We start from the raw sequence: 19,456 nt of genomic DNA on the forward strand, positions 1-19,456 counted from the left end.
CATATGTAGCAATCACAGATTGCAGTAAAAAGTGTCTTTTGCAGGTGGAACAGGCCAAGGGGGACAGCGAGTGAGAGCAGAAGAAGACACAAGAGAGGGCGACGACTGTTTTGAAAACACTATAAAGTACTCCTTGGTGCCAGTTCTTCCAGGTCTATCATTCATCCTCCTTGAGAAAGGTATGCTTTGCTCTTTTTCAGTCCTGATGAGACTTTTCTGCAATAACCTTGCATTCATACTACAAAATAAAAAAACATAAATTAAGTGGTAAGTGTCTCCAAGAATGACACACACACACACACACACACACACACACTAAAGGATACACTGTAAAAATTGAGAACAGAGATGCAAATGAGTGGAGCTCAGCATGGTAAATTTTCTGGGAGCCCAGCTTTCCACCTTATTCCTACAATCTGCAGGTTGAATCCAACGTTGTGTTGAACGGACTTCCACTCACACAGCAGGACTTCATGATCCTGTCATGTGCTCTGCAGCTTTCCCACTCCCTACCAAACTTCTCTAGGTCTCTCAGCCATCGAGATCAGGTTTAGAGGGCATGTTGTGGGGTAAGTTTACAGGGGTAGCTAAGAAGGTGATGCTAATGCACAGACAACATCAGGTACATCCTGGGTTTTTTCCTTTAAGGCACTGTGAACTGAATAGCAACTGTATTTAAGTGGAGAACATGGCAGGGTTGGAAAGCACAAGGACTGCTGTATGTTGAGCTTCCTGAACAGCAGCACAGTTATCTGGATGTGGCCTGCAAAGGATGGCTCACACATCTAAAGGTAGACAAAATTATTCACAAGTATGCTGCAAATAATCCCAGCACTGACAGACTAACTTACCATTGCCAGCTGCCTGCCAATGTTCCCCATAGTTATTCCACCAGCAAAAAATATACAGGGTAACCAGGAACGCACATAAAGGAAGTCAGGAGATGTGTATCTAGGGAGAGATAAAGAGTCATGGTTAGGCCTGAAACAATGCACAAAGAAACAGGAAACCTCTGGCACTCTGACGCTGTTGCCTGGGCTCAAGACTGCACTGGTACAAGTAACAGCTTGTGCTAATGCATCCGACACAGTCCCGTTTCTGAAAAATGAGGCACAGCCTGCTCACTGTGCATTGAAGCTTTGCAAAAAGACCCATAAGCAGCACTGTGCTGCAGTGGCTGGGACACCAGCCCTTGCCCAGCAGAGCTGATGGCAGATCTTCCATTGGAATCAGCACGGCACCTTAAGTCCAGCCCACAATGTCAGAATTGGGCACTGGAAGTCAAGCAAAAGCTTGCAGCCAGGCCCCTGACCCCATGCTGCACCTCCATGTAACGCCAGGCTTCCTTCCCTAGTTCCAAGTTTGAGATTGGAAAGGTAGCAATAGGGTTGTTGTTTTGGCCCTAGGTGCTTTGGCTAAGCTGCTCATAGGTCATTGGCAATGCAGCTGCCAAAACACCCCTAAGCTTTTCCCTTGGCCTTGTAAGCTGGGAAGAGGGCAGACATCTGCTGCAAGGTTGGGAACCCAAGTGTGGGGTCCTGCTTGTGGTCCTGCTGCTTGAACACCTCTCCCCTTCTATTTCTTCTTTTAAAACAGAGCAGGCAGGTATAGAAGCACACAGTCCCAAAGCCAAAAGGACAGGCCCATGCAAATCCCCACACCTCAGATGCAATCTTGCACACCTCTGAGCCGCATCCATTCTGATGGGATTGATGCACACTGGGCAAGGAGTCGGAATAGTTTTTAGTATTTCATCGGCACCAACCCCTGATACCTTCTCTAATATCCTAGCATTACAATTGCCATACTGAAGAGAAAACACTTACTGATAAACTCCATTGTAGACGAGAAGCTGAGTCACCAATGTGGCAAGAAATGCAATTCCAATTCCCAGGCCGAAGCCACTTCGAGATCGATCAAACGTCCACCACAGCCCAATTGAAAGTGCAGCAAGTGTGAGGGACAACTGGATGTTGTTGGCAAAATCCACTTTCTGTGAGCGTCGTTAAGGAACAGTTTCGGAAGATCAGCGGAACACTGACTAATTGTTTTGGGGTTTTGCCTCAAAGGGATTGCCAGTAAGCATCACACAACTCTGATTTTCCTGACACCGAACAGCTTTCCGAAAATCAGATCTAACTGGAACATCCCTAGCTGACCATTCGCAGCACTCTTAGGACTAGACCAAAGGCATGATGTTTCAAATGCTTGTTTAGTAGGTATGCAATTACTCATGAGTGCGTGTTGGCTTGCAAAAGTGCTTTCCTTGGGATAGCCACCTTGCTAAAAGTTTACATGCACCCTGTCATTAGTGTGAACTCTTGTGCCACGAGAATGTTATTTCTTAATACTTTATTGCTTCTTGCTGCTGTTTTATGGCCAAGCTTTCTGCAGCCACACTGGATTTTTTATTGTGTTTATTAAGTTATTTTAAACATGTAGCTTGAAACTGTTGTAAATCACCCTGAGTTAACAATGGAAGGGCAACTAATAAATTCACTGCCTCGTCGGGGAGTGCACCAGGCGTGCAATCCCAGTGAAGTGAGCGGGGCAGCTGTTGTTTAGCTCTTGGCCTCCTAGAAAAAAGTTTGGATGCGGCTGCCAACTTCATTACCATAGAGAAGGATACAGCACTGGCATGATTTATACCAACAAAGACTGCTACACACCGCATCACGCTGGACCATTCCCTCTTAAATTTGTGTGGCTCTCCCAGGTGTCGATCCATGCAGGGGTACAATAACCCAATCACAGCTGTAAATGACAACAACAAAAGGCGAAAGGAACAATTATGACTTCTGCCAAATTTGTCATTCGCTGACGCTCCCTAAATTGGCTGATATCATACTGGTAACCATTCATTACATTACTAGTTAATTTTACGAAACGACATATTTTTTTATAACTTCCCGCAGATGAAAACACGCTAGCAAAAAAATTCCTGCCACTGCCCTTGCCTTCAGCCTTGTTGAATGCCCTCCAGATGCTTTGGACTAGAACTTCCATTAGCCCCAGGCAATGTGGGAAACCAATGTGCTGGTTGAGAGCTAGTATGGTGTAGTGGTTAAGAGCGGTAGTCACGTAATCTGGGGGACCAGGTTCGCGTCTCCGCTCCTCCACATGCAGCTGCTGGGTGACCTTGGGCCAGTCACACTTCCTTGAAGTCTCTCAGCCCCACTCACCTCACAGAGTGTTTGTTGTGGGGAAGGAAGGGAAAGGAGAATGTTAGCCGCTTTGAGACTCCTGAAGGGGAGTGAAAGGCGGGATATCAAATCCAAACTCTTCTTCTTCTTTTGACCTATGAAGCCTCATGCAGCTCACACTCAAGGACCACCTGTCCCCACATGAACCAAGTCAAGACTGTGTTCATCACCTGAGGCCCTTCTCCATGTGCACCCACTAAGAGAGGTGCAGAGGGTGGAAACATGAAAGCAAGCCTTTTGACTGACAGCATCCTACTTATGAAACACTCTCCCCCAGAAGGCATGCCTGGCACCACCGCTATGTATTTTCAGGCACCAGACAAAAACATCTCTTTGAACCCAGGCTTTAGCCCCTTAATTTGGAGAGTATCAGCTATCTGTGGCCTCTTTTAGTGGGGTGGGGTGTTTGAGACCTATATATGGATGTGTTTTTAGGTTCTCATTCTGTTTGGGTTTCCTAATACAGTGGTACCTTGGGTTACGAACTTAATTCGTTCCGGAAGTCCGTTCTTAACCCGAAACCATTCTTAACCTGAGGTGCGCTTTCGCTAATGGGGCCTCCCACTGCTGCCAGCGCGCGATTTCCGTTCTCATCCTGGGGCAAAGTTCGCAACCCGAGGTACTATTTCTGGGTTAGTGGAGTTTGTAACCCAAAGCGTTTGTAACCTGAAGTGTTTGTGACCCGAGGTACCACTGTATCCGGTTTTAATGTTTGTACCATTTTTGCAAGTTGCTTCGAGTCACCTTTGTGGGGAAAGTGGCTAATGAAAGCAAACAACAACAGTGCGGGATGCTGGGAGCTGTACTCTAAACCTCCAGGGGGACGGACCAGGGTGGAGAAGGATGGCAAAAGGCAATCAAGCCAAACAAATGCTTGTGTCTAGAATTGCCAATCTAGGTGTAAAATAAAAACGAAGCAAATGGTACAGTAAAATACTCAAGGATTTCAGATGGGCAAAAAATAAAAAAATAAAAAGGAACGATGACAGGCAGGCAGTTTAGAGATAAAACGAGTCTCTAACTGTGACCAAAATATTCCAAGCGCGCACAGACACACACACACACACACACACACACACACACACACACACTCGAGAAAAGAAAACCAACACATTCAGACAATTTACACAGACAATTCCTTTCAAATCTGAATCCTCTGTGAAATCTGTGGTGTATTAATTCCATGAAAAGGTACAAAAGGAAAGTAATTAGATAATGCAAGATACGTAGCCTTGAAGATTATCTTCAGCAGCAACAACAAAAACCTGTTTCCTAGACAATAGATCGGTTTATTGACCTGTATCAGAATCTGACAAGCAGCACCTCAGGAAAATATTGGCATATTATGGGAGGTTTACTTACAATAGAACCTTCCCCTAGTGCTGCCCCCTGACTCCACTGCCAAGAGGTTTCCGCTGATAAAAAGATATTATGCAGCAACTGAATTCATTAAAGTATTGGCTGAATCAGTGGTAGGGAGACTGGAAAGATATGTACCCTACCCTGCCACAGAAATCTAGATGCCATTGTACTACAGAAGCCTTACCCAACCTGGGGTTCTCCAGATGTTTTGGGCTATAGCTCTCATCAGCCCCCACCAGCAGTCTGGCTTACAGAAATTCCGCTCAATCAAAAGATTTCAGCAGACCATGCTACTTACTTAAGATGATTATTGCCTTGCAAAATTTAGGAACATTTCTACTATAAATCAGATTTTCAAAATAAATAAATTTGGACCACCAAATGGAAATTGAAATCAGATTTTTTATATATAAAAAAATGAAGTTGGATCACTGAATGCAAACTGGCTGCCCATGACTGCTTTTTCTTTTCTAAACTGCAGCCAGGGGAGGGGAGGTGCAATCCGGACTGGGACTGTAGTGGAAGCAAAGTGTTGGCGTCCCCTCCCACCAGCCCTGGTCCAGATTAGCTAGGCCTCCCTCTCTGCCTAGGGCCAGTCATGTGGTTGATGCAGGGCTGGATTTAGGTTTGATGAGGCCTTCGGCTACTGAAGGTAATGGGGCCCTTTATATGTCCAGCTGCCCTTTGTCAACAACAAACTGTCACAGTTGTTTGTGTTGAATATATGCTATATGGTAATTTATGGACCTAATAGGTATTTAAAGCCATTTGCACATGTTGCCATGCAACCAGTCCATGCAGAATCTAGACACCCTATATATAGAAATGAGCAAACCAGTGATATTTGAGGGAGCAGGCTAGCAGGTGGGGCCCATTACTTACACCATAGGATCCTACACAACACAAAACACTGTTGCTGTATGTAGGTTTTATTTTATTTGTTTTTCATCTTAAATTTTGGAAATGTACATCCAGTTTTCCCCCCTTTAAATTTCTTTGGGGGGCCCAAGAGAGTGGGGTCCTAAGCTATATCTTGTTTAGCTTATACATAAATCTGGCACTGGGATGCCATGCCCAGATTGGCCCATGAGAAGCAATGACGAATGGAGAATGCCTGGCACTCTTTCCTCTGCCAGAATCTAAGACATCCCAGCAAGCTAATCCCCACTAGCAGCAAGAGGGGGAGCTGTAACTGGGTAGCACAGTTGCATGAATCCAGCATCTGCATATCCTCCGATGTGCATGCATGAGTTCTCAGCACATTAGGTTCCTATGTGGAAAGTCAGGGCTAAGTGATGCACCTCCCACATCTGTGACTCTCTGTCCACCTCATTCTCCATGGCTGAGCAGAAGAGACAGGGAAGTCCATAGATACAAAAGGTGCGCCTAGACCTTATGTTCCTCTTAACAACCCTTGCCTGGTTCACGTCCACAGGTGTCTTGGAGGAAAGGAGGAGGAAATGCCAAATGGTGCTTCTGCGGACTGAATCAAGCCCATGATGTTTCCCCTAATAAGGTTTCTCTCCGGCTGCATTTGTTCCGACATACCTGATGCTGTTCCACAGCAAAGCGGTACCCACCAAGCCGAAGAGAAGACGCTGGTGATCACATCTGGTGGGAACAAGGTGACGTTTCTCTGAATTTGTAGCAAGTTTAATACTAGAGCAAGAAAGACACCAATTAAAAACAGGACTATCCCGCGGATCATCAAGTTCAGGCTGTGGCTGGTCACCGAGGAAATGTACGGACCGCACTTCTTTGGGATGGATGGCTGCGTATCATCATCATCATCTGCCATGGCCGCCTGTACTTACAGCAAAATGCAACGCATATGTTGGGAGAGAAGGGAGGATGACCAAGAAGCTTGAAGCAATACTATTTTTCTTAATTCAGGGTGTACTCCAAATCCTGTGCAAAACAAAACAAACAAACAATATAATTATAGAACGCGCACATATATAATCTCTGAAGAAGGCTGCAGAAGCATGGCATTAACTCACGAGGACTTCTACTAGCCAAATTCTGCAGCTTTCAATCCTTGGGCACCTTTGGAGAGCTACTGTACAGGGAATAAGTGGCCGGTGGATTCGACCCATTCCAAAGATGCTTCTGAGCAGAAAACAAGCACAGCCGCTCTTGGTGCGTGTCTCAGCTGCCCACTAAAATACAGAGGCATCAGGTTCTGTAATGAATGCACGCTAACGTTGGTGAGCAAGAAAGGCTTTTTTGTCACTATTCACAGTGGGGAGGACTGGGTTAAAAGAGCACTTTGGCAATGTGGCCACTGCTCAACTGAAAATATAGGTTCTGTAAAAAAAAAAGGTCCTGATATAAAGATAAATGTAGCATCACCTTAAAACACACATAAGGAGATGCTTTTCTATATGAAAAAATTAACACCCAGATATTCAGCTTAATTGGCAAGAATTCCAGCTTTCATTTATTTTAGTACAATAAAATTCTACTCCTCATTTGTGAATAAAAGCTTTAAATCCTGGGGTGGTATGCATCCAGGTTTTATTCAGAGTAGACCTATTGACACCCATGGACCTCACTTACCCATGCTCATTTATTTAAATGGGTCTACTCTATGTAAGACTTAGTCGAGTAACACCCATAACCACCATCTGAATAGAAAGTTGCAGAAAACAAAATGGAAATAAAATGATTTTTACTAAACTTTCTGGTTCATCATCAGGGCTTCAGGAATTATTTAATCTTGACAAAACTGGTACTAGGACTTTTGGTCTCTATTGCTGAAAGATTCAAGGCCCGTCTCCCCAAAAGCTGAGAACTAAACATGGAATATCATAGGCAGCCAAACATTCATGGGGTAATGGTGAATCACTGAAGTAGCATAGCCTGTTTTCTTTTCTTTTGTTTTCTTTTAACCAAAGCCTGGCACACATCATGTTACCACAAACATAAACATACCAAGTCAATGTGGCAACCTCCCAAAGAGGTGCTTCCACAAATTGCTGTGATAGTAAGTTATTAGCGATTGCATAATAAACTCCACAGCCTAGCTTTAAGTTGAACTTATCAGGAATAGAATCAGAGTAGCTGCACAGATAGTATAATGGCTAGGGTGTCGCTTTGATGGGGAAAGAAGACGCAGCAGTGTGACTCCTTAGAAGTCAATGGAATTATCCTTGTGTGCCTGACGATCGAATGATGACAACTTCAGTTAACTGACTTAGTTAGATCAATATGCAAACAAAAGAATGGAAACACACCCAAGCATTATTAGGTAGTACTGGAGGTGGGAAGAAAGAATTGGTGGGCAGGGCCCGAATAGCTCAGCTGGTTAAAGCATGGTGCTGATACAGTGGTACCTCAGGTTAAGTACTTAATTCGTTCCGGAGGTCCGTTCTTAACCTGAAACTGTTCTTAACCTGTAGCACCACTTTAGTTAATGGGGCCTCCCGCTGCTGCCACGCGATTTCTGTTCTCATCCTGAAGCAAAGTTCTTAACCCGAGGTAATATTTCTGGGTTAGCGAAGTCTGTAACCTGAAGCGTATGTAACCTGAAGCGTATGTAACCCGAGGTACCACTGTAATTACATGGTTGCAGGTTCGATCCCCGTATGGGACAGCTGCATATTCCTGGATTGCAGGGGTTGGACTAGGTGATCGTCAGGGTCCATTCCAACTCTGAAATTCCATGGTTCTATGATTTCTAGAAGAGGTGCTTTTCATAGAATTGTAGAGTTAGAAGGGGACCTTGAGGGCCATCTAGTCCAACCCCTGCAATGCAGGAATCTTTCGCCCAATGTGGGGCTCGAACCCCTTTCCCAGAAATTAGGAATCTCAGGCTCTACCAACTGAGCCATTTCTGGTGTTGCTATGTGCCTCTCCTCTCCCCACGAAAACATCATTCAGTAAAGGGACTTTGAAAGGTGTCCTCAATTTCTGAAACAGGTTTTATTAAGACACATAGTGCTACGGTCAGGTGAGTTCAAGGGGTGCTTGCGCAACAGTTCTTCACACACTTAGCCCCGCACAGAATATGCAGAGAAAATGACTAAGGTATGCTTTGAAATCAGAAACCTGGCTGGGCAAACTTGCGTAACTCCAAAGCTGGTGCTCTATGTGGTAGAAGAGAAAAAGGGAGCCTTTCAGCGAGTGTGCATATATGTCTGAAGCACTTCATAGGAATAGGAGAGCTGTCTTCCCGGATCAGACTAAAGAGATATCAATTCTAACATCCTATTTCCAACAGGAGCCAGCTAGGTGCTGACAAGAAGGACAGGAAACGAAACAGTCAACCCAACCCTTTGGTGCTCAGAATTATTATGTTATTATTGCTTATTTCATCTATGAGTCGCTTCCCAAGAGGCATCCCACAGTGATTCACAGTATAATAAAAACATATATAAAATAGCTACATAGATAAAAACAAATGAACACATATATTTTAAAACAACAGCAGCACGTGAAAGTTTTAAATCTGATACAGAGGTAAAGATCTCTATTTTGAAGGCTTGCTGAAACAGGAATGTCTTTAGCACTCACTGAATGACAACAGGGGAGTTACCTCTCTGATATGTAGCAGACGTAGATATGTTCCAAAGGGGAACATTCTGGCCCGATTCTGAAATGAACCTCTTTAATAGGGTGGTACCTGCAGGATGCCCTCCATGGAAGGGCACAGTGATCAGTTGGTTACGTAGGGGATGACTCAATGTTTAAGTTATCCTTGTTTAGATAGCATCGTTCAGAAAACAGAACTCGCTGTGTAGGTGGTGTCTTTAGCTTCATGGTGAGGTGTGCTGCATGTACAGGCAGACCTTTCAAGTTTTTGCAGCGTTTCCAAGCTTAACTCCATTCAATGGTTTGCTTTGCTCGGAAAAGCAGAAGTCACCCACAGAAGCTTCAGCCGAGCCACACAATCAACTCTTACTCTGAACTCACAACCTAAGCCTTCAAAAAGCATTTCTTCTTGTGCCCTTTTCTACATCTTGCCCCCAATGTCTTAGCCATCTGCCTTCCCCCGCAAGGCTTTTCATCCAACTCACCACAAACTCTTCAAAATCCATCAAAAAGCTGGACCGTATTACCACCAAAAGCTGGACCGCTGAATGCATGGGTGCCGTGTTGACAATTGATGCACTCTTTCAGAACCTGCACACTAGATATGGGCAAAGATCCACCACCACCACCTATTGCTTCCCACCTGCGTATCTGGTGCAAAGGGATCCCAAAGCATTCCATATGAGCTGTACAAAACCTTGCTAGACTACCTTTGTGGAAGTGGGTTGAAAAGTGATTGCAACTTCCTTATTTTTTATTTTTTACTATGCTCAGTTGGCAATTTGTTGGGTGCAGAAGTGCAGGCCTGCAGCAGTACTCCACACCTGCAGGCAGTTCTGTGTGCTCCGAGAATCTGCTGAATAAGAGGTGGCGTAGAAGAAACACGCAGTCTCTTGCTGCTACATCTCCTCCACTTGCTTATGAATAAGCGCTATCAAAAGATGCAAACGATTGGCAGCTTCAGAATGTGCAAAACAACGCTTCTGGGGGAGGGTTTTCCCCTCCCTTTAACGTTCCAGGTGACTAAGCTGTCAGTCAAAATACTTGTTATACACGAATGTGAGACTGGATCCATGTAGAACAAGATATTTGATTGACAGGTTGGAAAAAGAGGTATCTGAAAAAGGAATTCTGCCAGTCTGATCCAGAGGGTGTGTAGGGAGAGCTGGTGAGGAGTGTGGAATTTTCTTGAGTACAGTACTTGATGTAGAAAGCAGAGAAGTATGCCTTAGTTATGTGATCATATGGGTGGTTGTTTTTGTTTTCTTTTGAAGGCTGATTTCCCCACTCCCAACTCTGCAGTTTATGCAGCCTAAGCTTTCCTTTGGTCCAGAATGACCTTGTCATAACATTCTTTGCTCTGGTGACCATCAGGTCTCACTTTTGGTTAATTGCCATCTCTGTGCAGACTTCCTACAGTAGTTCCCTATCATTTGCAGTTCTCTTCACAGTTCAACAGTCAAGTTGCCTACTGATCTAGGCAACTGCAGGTACATTACAGTGTTTTGCTACAAAGCAGGAAATAGAGTTTTCAGACTCTACTATTGGGTTTTGGAAGGTCCTCTAATGTTTGAAACCTGCGTCCAGAACCTCGTTCTGGGTTTGTAGTCAAGACATCAAACACAGTTCTGAGACCGAATAAAAAAAATCCTTCGAGTAGCACCTTAGAGACCAACTACGTTTGTTATTGGTATGAGCTTTCATGTGCATGTACACTTCTTGTATCTAAAGAAGTGTGCATGCACACGAAAGCTCATACCAATAACAAACATAGTTGGTCTCTAAGGTGCTACTGGAAGCAATTTTTTTTGTTTTGTTTCGACTACGGCAGACCAACACGGCTACCTACCTGTAACTAGTTCTGAGACCATGTGTCAATGACATAAATCAGTGGGCAATGCCTTGGTCTGATGGCACTGTCCCCAATATAGGTAGGAAAATACCACAAAACAGATATAAAATACAAAGTTTTTTTAAAAGATCCAAGGGCAGCTACAACATCAGTAAAAAAAAAAGAAAAGAAATTTAAACACCAAATCAGTTAAAACCAATTCAAATATGTTTGCAATGCAGATTGCAGGCCAGAGGCCTGCATAAATAAAAATGTATTTTGCCTGCTCCTCCTCAACTGAAAGCTAAGCCAAGTGTTCATTCCCCACCAACAATTTTTTGTACATCCCCTAAAGCAGACATGACAAGGCCGTCAGTCATTTTTCAGTTCTTTTACATATAAAATGGAACGGTCTTACATTTGACAGGGGATAGGGGACACAATAAAGTATTTACAACAGTTCAAGGGATTTCTGTGTGGAGACTAGTGTCCAGACAAGACCTTTTGTGGCTGCATGTGGGGTCCTGTTTTCTGTGATGCCCACCTCCATACCAACTCTCAACTTGGCTTCTTGACACTGTGCTAGGTTTAATCAGCCTCACATAAGAGTTATCTTCTGATCTGGTCCTCTCCAGAATGCCAGCAAGAAGTATTCTTCTATTCTGTGTGAGTAGCCTACATGCCAGGGCCCTATATAAAAGCAGCCCATCAGATAACGGAATGTGATGCAGAGGAAGAGCTCTCATCACAGAGAATGGCTGGCTAAGCAGCAGCACATACGACACTATGAAAGTGCAACTAGTAAAAGGTGCAGAGCAAGGAGGGAAAAGAGGGCTTGGATGCAATTGCAGAGATCCTCTCTGCATGCATATGGAAGGTTCTATGGACCAGGGAAGGACAAATTTGTCTGTTTCCTGCCTGGGTTAATTTTGCACATGTTCATTCACAAACACATTCCTGCTTTAAAATGCTATTTGCTTTTAAACAATCTGCCAAACATATTTGTATTAATTTAACATATTTTATCTGTGTGCATTTCTAATCATGTTTTATCCTAAAATAACTCATTTGGTTTGTTGTTGTTGAGCCAAGAACTGCATCACAAAATTTGGAGAAATACAAACTCCAAAGGATAATTAGTCCAATCTACAAGGAAATACAGATCAGGCCAGTTCACACTGGAATTCACAGAAACTGAATTGTAGCTGCACCCCGAGATGCCTTTAATTTATAAATCAATTTCTCAAAAATGAGACTAAAGGTAACTCAACTATTAACTATTACAATACTTAACTATATTAACTCTTCTTGAGCAATGCACCTGTATCGCACAAATTTATGGTTGAGTGGCACATAAAGCAAGGTAAGAAAAGATCTCCTGTATTGAAGCAAGTCTTGCAAAGCTCCCTTGTGAAGGTATTGCACCATCAGTGGCCTTGAAAAACAAAGGAATTTTCAAAAGAAATACTCTGTCTGGAATGCAGAATACCATAGTACATGTTTACAAATTATTCCTTGGCACAAAACTGGAAGCAAGAAGAATTACCGACGAAAGAAGAATGGAGGATGAAATTGATGGACTATGCAGAATTAGATAAACTAACAGGAAGGATTCGAAACCTGCGGGACCAGAGATTCTCAGAAGACTGGAGTAAATTTATGGATTATTTGAAAAGTAATTGTGATGAACAGATTACGCTAGTAGGTTTGCAAGAAGTTTTGTAAGGTGAATTATTTGAAACATTGCAAAAAAGATAATGAGAATTATTAGTTAAAGATAATGAAAGGTAATATGAAATTAAGAAATGCATAATAAGTGATAAGAACGGAAAATCATCAGAGGTGTTGACAGAAGTCCAAAAAATATTGTATAAGATGTGAAGTTCTGTTGTATGAATGTTAATTAAAATGTTCAAAACTAATAAAAATGTATATTAAAAAAACCCAAATTATTCCAACCTTTTCTGAAACGATGGGGAGCAAATATCCTAAACAAGATACCTATATAGCAGATTTCCTATTGATTTTAAATGAAATGATTTTAAATTGCATTCTGTATGAACAACACACAGACCTCCTTTGTACAGTACCACAATAACTAGACTCACAAATACGAGTCTGCTTATTTTAGTTTGCTTGCCATGCCAGGAAGCACCATGCATGGTGTTTTCTCTTCCTGGTGAGGTGTGCTACGGCCTTTGGGCAGGATCCTAGTGACTATCTTGTTCTCAGTGTACATTACAGGGGCACTGCAAGCAGATTTAGTGGATCCCATTTATACAGCCATTGACCACACAATTGCAGATTAAAAACAAATGCACAGATCGACCTGTATGGACAGCTATCTGTAGGTAAACACTTCAATGAAATTGCCATTACCATGCTTCTACAACCTCACAAGAAAGTTGGTGATGGTACAACTCAGTTCGGTGAGTTCCAGAGAGGACACATAACCATGTGGTAGCTTCTCTCACATGGTTCTATCTATAGTAACCTAGTAAGGCATGGTTGGAACGTAAGAGCCATAGTGATGGACAAACAGAAATTGCCTAACACTGCAGGCCAACCCAGAGACAGGAACAATCTACATACACGCAGGAAGGACTTGAAGATATTTCTACTGCCGCTGGTGATGCAGATTGACGTTGCTTTTAAATCCCTTGAGTTAATAAAAAAAATGAACAAACTCTCCCCCACCTCACTTTATTCTTAGATGGAATTGATAAGAGCTTGATATAAACCTTGTACATAATTATATATCTTCAAAATCCTTGAAGAAATGACACTAGAATAAGTGTGTGTGTTTGGGCGGGGGGGTGAAGATACCTTTTCAAAAAGCAGAAAATTTGTTGCATCAAAAAACCAGAAAACAAAGAAAGCGCCTGAATACTAAAACCCACACTACATCCACTCTCTGTTTTGCCTTCTGTGACGTAATCAGTGACCTGATGAAGTGCCTTGTCCTAAAGGGATGACGTCTACTGCAGGATGCAATCTGGTGGACATTGTGTTGCAGTTAGCTGGGAGCACTGAGCTAGGACCGGGTTCAAACCTCCTCTCAGGCATGGACTTCACTGGGTGGGGATAGGATGAAATTTGGGCAGGCAGGGGGAGATTGGCAAAACGACATCATTTCGCCTTGCGCTTCCTTTTATGCGCAACGGTGGGATATAAATACAAACAGCAGGCAAGAAGAAACCTTCATTCCTGGCTTTGATGTAGGCAAGCTACTTCCTGAACCGGATGGTCTTTGAACCAGCCAATTTGGGCTGTCCCAAGTTCAGGTTTGGCTGGTTAGAGGAAGAGGTGTCGGGGTCGGGGTGTGTGTGTGTGTGTGTGTGTGTATCTGGAAAGACAACAGGTTCCCTGCGCCTTGTCTTGGCTCTCGACCTGGCGATTCAGCTGCTTGCAGGGGGTTGGACTAGATGACCCTTGGGGTCCCCCTCCCAACCCTACAACTCTCTCTGCGAAAACATGTGCCGTTCTCTCCGGCTTGACAGGAGGGCAAGGAGCAGCAAGCACCTTTTGCGAAAGTAGCGCTGTCTAGACGGGGGGTGGCATGAGAATCACCCCTAAGGCTTACCGTCCGTCTGTCTGTTTGTCTCCCTCTGACTGGCAGGCGTCAGGAGCCGCTCAACTCCGTCACCATAAACCAGGAGAGGCAGGAGGGGCGCGGGGAAGGCTCTACAGTCGCCTATTAGGTATAGCTATACATAGACATATAGATATATGGGAGCCCCCCGCCCCCTCTGCTGCTGCTGCTGCTGCATCCCCTCCGAAGCGCCCGCCCCGCGGCCGAGTCCCGCTCCCTCTCCGCCCGCCCCGCCGCAGGCACGCCGAGCTCTCTACTCACTCTGCCTCCGCCATCTTCTCCCTCCCCTGCCTGCTTGCTAGTCTCCGCCTCCCGCGTCTTCTCTAACCAGGCAGCGGGCTCGCCTTGCCGACGACGACGACACCTGACTCGGGGCAAAGCCGCTTCCGCCGAGCCGCGGAGGCTGCAGGGAAGTCCGGGGCCCGAGAGGCCGCCGGGACCGGGAGACCGGGCAGCGGGGTGGTGGGTGCTGCCGGCTGCCTCCCAGACCGACGACGAGAAGTGGGGGGTGGGCGCCTCACAATATGCAAGGATTGAGCTTTGTGGGCTTCCTAATAAATTTGGGTTGTGGCTTGGTTTGTTTGCTTGCTTGAGCGAGGAGAGAGAAGGAATTCCAGTCAACTCCATTATTATTATTATCATCATCATCATCATCATGATTATTAGACAGATATGCTTCAAACAAAGTAGGAAAGAGGGGTTATGTCTGCGTTTGGGTCCTGTCGCATTTTCTGAGCCATGCCTACACTGCGAATTTAAATTGCTGCGCAGGGAAATAGCGGGTTAGATTTATAACTGGTCGTCTGTTTTCAGACTTAAATGTTTGCTATTCTGTGTATATTTTTACCTGGATTTGGATGCAACAGAATTCGCTCCTTTGCCCATAGTGGCCGATCGTTGGACCATAAATTGTTTGCTAAAAATAAAAGTTAGCAATTCTATCTATAATTAAAACCGAATGATTATTGCACCCAAAGCTAACAGCAGCGCTGTAGCCAGTTCTTTTTTTTTTCCTTGGCAGACCCCTTGAGAGAAGTGTGGTAGCTTTTCCTTCATCACATCAGCATCTTCACAAGCAGAATTGCTGCTTGGCCAGCTGTTGTTAAAACTCCTAAGGGCCCTGCCTGGAAAAATGAAATAAAATAGAAAGCTTAAAATGTTTATAATAAAATAAAAATAGAAATCAAAGTAAGTATAATGTATAATGTCCCACAAAACTGCATTGTGCTGTATTTTTAAATTCATCAGAATAATAAAGAGCAACTACCAATTGGATAATTGTTATCCATTACTTATGCAGCTCTTTACACATCCCAAGGACAACTGTTCAGTATTCCCCCTTTTAAAACAAAAACTAGGGCTGTAGGTTTAATTGATTGACAAATTAAATCCATTTAAAGAAATCTGCCATGCAAAAACAATTACCAGTGGATGCCTGCAATAGTGAAGATTGGTTATTTATGGTTCTGGCTACTACTGTATTTCATTTGACCTGTCTGTAGATTTATTGCAGGATAAGAGAATTCCTTTCCTAAGGTGGAGTGACCTTTTCTGGTGAAGATAAGCTTTCTTGCACATCACTCCTGCCTGAGGCTAGAGACTCTCGCACATGTAATAAGTACACCTCAGAATCTTAATTCAGGAGATGTGTGCCTTTTCCAGGTACTGCCACTATTTGATTGCTTAACTGAGTGGAGTTATAGTGGAACAGTTGTCTCGGAGCCCGTTCACGGTGCTTCCCAGATGTGATCTTACACAGTTCCACAAATTTGTGTATGAAGGAAGTGTGTATCAAGGATGGGACACTGTATGGATTGCACCAAGAAGAAGTGACTCTTGCCACAGCAAGTACATGTGAATTCTGCCACAGACACCAGGACAAATAGGGCTGCCATATTTTCCCCTGCATGAAACTCTTTGCTGCATAACATGCCGAAACCAAGAGGTGCAACTTATTCTAGATTGTGATGGATTGCTGGAAAACACTCCTGGTGAATTTTGCCTGTGTTGCATCTATTCAAGTAAAATAGATGACAGCATTACAAGTGTGAACAGCTTTTGTGAGTGTGTGGCTGGACTAGATTTGGCACAGTTGGGTGTCATTCATCAGAGGGGCAGGCCATTGGCTGAGATGCAACAGGTCTAAGGGTCAGGAGATCAAACTGAGCCAAGTTTGGGTAGCAGGTTCAAGGAACACAGTCAAACCCAGGAGATAGCAATAGAGCCTGCAGCAGCAGTCAGGCGTCAAAACAGTAGGGTGGCCTACAGGCCTATGGTAACCACCCTCATAGGCCTGTAGATTGCTGCAGTGGCATGCCCACTGTGGCATGATGCAAGTATTTTAACACTTCAGTGCTAGCTGCTTCCCTAATGGCTTTATAGCCCTCAATTCTTCAGTAAACTAGGGGGTTTGGGTTCCCTGGCACACAGGGGCAGGTCATCATGAAGCAAGACACACTTGCAAAGGTGACCTAGCCATAGCTACCTGAATTTTGAGCAGGTCATTTTATCTGTCAGTGACAAAATAATAAATTTATATTTTCTGCCAGATTTTTAGACTGCCCTTCCACCATAGATAGTGACCTTATCACAATTTCCAACATAAAACAGATCCTATTTAACATAAAAGAACCGTAAGACTACTTCAGCCTGATCATTAGTAAAATGCAGCAGTGCAGAAAACCCCCAAAACGTTAAACCACATTTACTAATTTCCTCCAAAGTCTTGCAAGAACAAAGTTTTCCTGGTTACGCAACAGACTTTGGTAAAGGGGGTGCACTTGAGGTCCTTTGAAGTAGTCTGTGTGAAATAACAATATAGTGTTTGGGGCAAGGGAGCTGAGTTTGAGTGTGGGCACAGAAAATAGCAATGTGTTGATCGGGGGGGGGGCGGGAACGGTGACATTTCCACTGAAACAGCATAGCACATTGACACAGAAGAAGAACAAGTTAGTCTTTTTACACAGGGCAAAGAATAAAAGAAATGAAGGCAATAGTGGATTCGTTCCTGGGAAATTTGTTTCTGGGTAAAGTAAACAAGAGAACAAAAAGTTAGGTTAACTTTAGGCAAGATGAGTGCCACACTGTATATTTGCAGGGACATCAGAGTGGTTCTGCCTTCAACTCTACATGAGATTGCTGTAGCAAGATTTCTACCTTTCTGTGGGATTATCCTTGGTAGCAGAGTGGTACATAAAAGACAATGGGAGGTCTTCAGTGCCTCAAGAGTTCTGCTTCTAAGGGCATTAGTGTGGGAGTATCTGATTGCATTTGGGGGCCTCCTGCATACTCCTCAACAGCCTGTCGGTCTCTTTCGGGGTGGGCCAGCTTCATTTGTACAAACTCTCACAGCTTATTTGCCGTTGAAATTAGCTGCAGTTCAGCCCTCCTAAGACAATGTTTCAAAACTGGTAGGGGAATGGGGTTACTTGCGCTATCCTCACTCCCAACTTCCACATGTTCAAATGAAAATCTGTGTGAAGCAATGTTCTTCAGCCTTGGAGTTCCCACAGGTTGTTGGGACTCCAGGGACGAAGGGATTTGTAGTTCAACAATATCTGAGGATGACTTAAGGTTGAAAACCAGTGGCATAGACAGCTGGCAGGGTTGGCCCAATGGCCCAAGACACTTAGCTACCCAAGATGAAGGTATGTAGTTGACTAGACTGCAGTAGGAGACACAAGAGCACTCAGATTTAAGTAGGAGAAACCTAGCTCTAGATTTGCATTGTGGAATAATCAAAACGTGAAATCTACTATTTGTCTTCATCATACTTCATTAGGTGTTGCATTATAATTCTAAAAAGCATTTGTGTGGTGTCAGTCAGACTTAAAAAGGGTCCCCAGGCAGTTTACAATATTAGAATAGTGTTACAATTAAAACCCCATAAAACGTCAAAGCAAGCCAATAAAATGACTTCACATGCAGGTAAGAATTAAAATGCAGCAAACGCTTGGCAGAATAAAAATGGCAGGTTACAACAGTCCTAACCCCACAAATCTGCTGGCTGCAGGAGGTTAAGACTGAGCAGAGGCACCTCTGACAACAGAGGAGAATGCCTACAGATGCCTACAGATATCTCTATGGGCCTCATGATACCACTGATGTCGGACATTCCAGGGTGGAATGTCTAGTCCAGGGTGTACAACAGTCCAGATAGCACAACTATTTCTTCCCTTACTAGAACCGGAGAGGGGGGCATTAGAAAATACTGATAGCTGTACAAAGGGAAGGGAGCAAGTTCCCCGCTCGCCCCCTAGTGTGCACACACTTCCATTGCCTCCCCACCATGACCTGGCTTTAGAAGTGACTACCTGTCACTTCACACATGCACATACTGAGGATTGCACTGATAAGCTACAATCCGATATATGTTTACCTGGGACTGATGGAACTCATTGGCACTTCTGAATAGACATGTATAATAGAACTGTACCGTTAACCTCCACCCCACCCCACCGGGGGGAAATCGCCAATGAAGGTGTCAGTCTAACCTCCCTCGAAAGGCGGTATCAGTCTGAACATTTTTACTTTTAGCCTATAATTAAATATACTGTATGCTCTAAAGCCACGCAGTTATTAAAATATCTATCCTTGTTCCTTTGAATAGCACAGTTTGAATATGTCCTTCCTGCTGAATATTCAGAATTTGGCATGCAACATTGGGGGCGGGGGCGGGAATGCAAGTGTTGCTTGTTTAAAAGCAGCTCTTGTAAACATTCAGCCTTTTAATTGCTGCCAAATCTTAAAGGAAACTATAAGAACCAGAATAGCTGTTCCAATGCGTATGCAAAAGGGTTGTAATCAAAGCTGGTAATGTCCAGTGTGTAGGAACATGGTTGTGCATAAAGGGAGACAGCACACAGCTAACAGTTCCAGCAACTCGGCAAGAGTGCAGCCTACAAGAGATACCGTAAGTCATATAAAATTGGTTTT

General features: G+C 43.9%; 1 protein-coding gene and 1 long non-coding RNA gene across 2 annotated transcripts; one reads left to right on the forward strand and one right to left on the reverse strand.

The window, feature by feature from the left end:
• The first annotated feature begins 105 nt into the window (after positions 1-105).
• Positions 106-6,115, forward strand: LOC128421797 (uncharacterized). Its single transcript, XR_008332375.1, has 3 exons — positions 106-179; positions 1,792-2,078; positions 6,001-6,115. It is a non-coding gene; the product is annotated as an uncharacterized LOC128421797 (long non-coding RNA).
• Positions 132-14,971, reverse strand: INSIG2 (insulin induced gene 2). Its single transcript, XM_053404987.1, has 6 exons — positions 14,783-14,971; positions 6,114-6,473; positions 2,630-2,754; positions 1,827-1,993; positions 852-951; positions 132-238 (listed from the first exon to the last, which is right to left on the reverse strand). Exons 2-6 carry the CDS (start codon positions 6,361-6,363, stop codon positions 197-199), a joined length of 684 nt encoding a protein of 227 aa, XP_053260962.1. The 5' UTR covers positions 6,364-6,473; positions 14,783-14,971; the 3' UTR covers positions 132-196.
• Positions 14,972-19,456: the final 4,485 nt, after the last annotated feature.

Source organism: Podarcis raffonei, chromosome 1, assembly GCF_027172205.1.
Source record: "Podarcis raffonei isolate rPodRaf1 chromosome 1, rPodRaf1.pri, whole genome shotgun sequence".
NCBI classification, from domain to species: domain Eukaryota; kingdom Metazoa; phylum Chordata; class Lepidosauria; order Squamata; family Lacertidae; genus Podarcis; species Podarcis raffonei.

What these genes read in the sequence shown, in the direction of transcription:
- INSIG2 (XM_053404987.1), bottom strand. Translation starts at nt 6,363, where the DNA reads ATGGCAGATGATGATGATGATACGCAGCCATCCATCCCAAAGAAGTGC. An exon ending in GTCTACAATGGAGTTTATCA is followed by an intron (nt 952 to 1,826) that starts GTAAGTGTTTTC and finishes ATCTCTCCCTAG; the next exon opens with ATACACATCTCCTGACTTCC. An exon ending in TTGGCAGGCAGCTGGCAATG is followed by an intron (nt 239 to 851) that starts GTAAGTTAGTCT and finishes TTTATTTTGTAG; the next exon opens with TATGAATGCAAGGTTATTGC.